This window comes from Cricetulus griseus, chromosome 2 (assembly GCF_003668045.3).
Source record: "Cricetulus griseus strain 17A/GY chromosome 2, alternate assembly CriGri-PICRH-1.0, whole genome shotgun sequence".
Classification (NCBI taxonomy): Eukaryota; Metazoa; Chordata; class Mammalia; order Rodentia; family Cricetidae; genus Cricetulus; species Cricetulus griseus.
Window position 1 is genome coordinate 369124459 of NC_048595.1, and position 1389 is coordinate 369125847.

The following is a 1389-nucleotide window of genomic DNA, read 5'->3' on the forward strand; positions in this document are numbered from 1 at the left end:
TTAGACTTTGAATACAGCTTTTAAACACACCATTCTCTGAGAAAATTCCTCTCTCAACAACACTTTCTTCAGAGCTGCTTTCATGGCTTCATTTCTCAAGCTGTAAATGATTGGATTGAGTGTTGGAGGTATTACTGTGTAGAATATGGAGATAGTGAGGTCCATAGCTGACAGGGAATCTGAAGGGGGTCTTAGGAACTCAAAGCCTGCAGCTGAGAGGAAGAAAGTGACTACAAACAAGTGTGGCAGGCAGGTGGAGAATACCTTAGTCCGACCATCAGCTGATGGAATTCTCATCACAGTTGAGAAGATATGAATATAGGAGAACATGATGGAGATCAAACAGACAAAGGCTGAGGATGTTGTGAATGCAGCCACTGCAATCTCATTAATGAATTCATAAGAACAGGATAATTTTAGTATTTGGGGAATGTCACAGAAGAACTGGTGAATAATTCTCTGCCCACAAAGAGGAATTGAGAAGCTAACACCTGTGTGTATGAGCCCAGACAGTCCTCCTGCTATCCACACAGCCATCACTGCATGCTTGCAGGCACGGGGATCCATAACTGTCTCATACTGCAGTGGCCGACAGATGGCAACATATCGGTCATAAGACATTACAGTGAGGATAGCTACTTCTGCTGATGCCAGAGCTATAAAGAAGAAAACTTGAAGAATACACTGACCAAGGGAAATGAACCCATTGTTCATGAGTGCATTTGCGATGGATTGGGGGACAGTAACAGAGATGAAGCAGAGATCCAAAAGAGAGAGGTGCTTCAAGAAGTAGTACATGGGAGAATGCAGATGGTGATCCAAGGTGATGATGGTGATAATGAGTAGATTGCCCATGATGGCCAGCAGGTATGTTATCAAAAAGAGCACTGCATGTAAAATCTGAAGCATATGATCATCAGAGAACCCCATGAGGAGGAATCCAGTTTTGGTGCTCACATTCATTATGGTCACTCTGGAGACTCAAAGTTTAGCTCTATTTAGGGAAAGACGGAATAAAACTACTGATAGAAAGAAGAGCTTGTCATTCCTTGGATAAGCTAGCATTCACTTCTGACAAATATTTATCCATTTTCTAGAAATAGAAATCCTAAGTGTGATCAACAAGTCATGAGAATTTTCTGGAATAGAACCTGACTTGCCCAAGTTAGAAAAACTGACTGAAGTGATGTTGAAAATAGCTTTACTAAAAAAAAAGTGGGAATAAGGTGAATATAGTAGATTTATCTTTTCTACATGGTACCTTAGCATCAAAATAATACACAACATTAAACAATAACCAGCCAGGCTGTGGTGATGCACACCTTTAATCCAAGCACTTAGGAGGCAGAGGCTGGCAGATCTCTGTGATTTTGAGGCTAGTCTAGTCTA

General features: G+C 41.1%; 1 protein-coding gene across 1 annotated transcript; it reads right to left on the reverse strand.

Moving 5' to 3' along the window:
- Positions 1 to 966, reverse strand: LOC100765770 (olfactory receptor 14J1). Its single transcript, XM_027400004.1, has one exon. It carries the CDS (start codon positions 961 to 963, stop codon positions 1 to 3), a length of 963 nt encoding a protein of 320 aa, XP_027255805.1. The 5' UTR covers positions 964 to 966.
- Positions 967 to 1389: the final 423 nt, after the last annotated feature.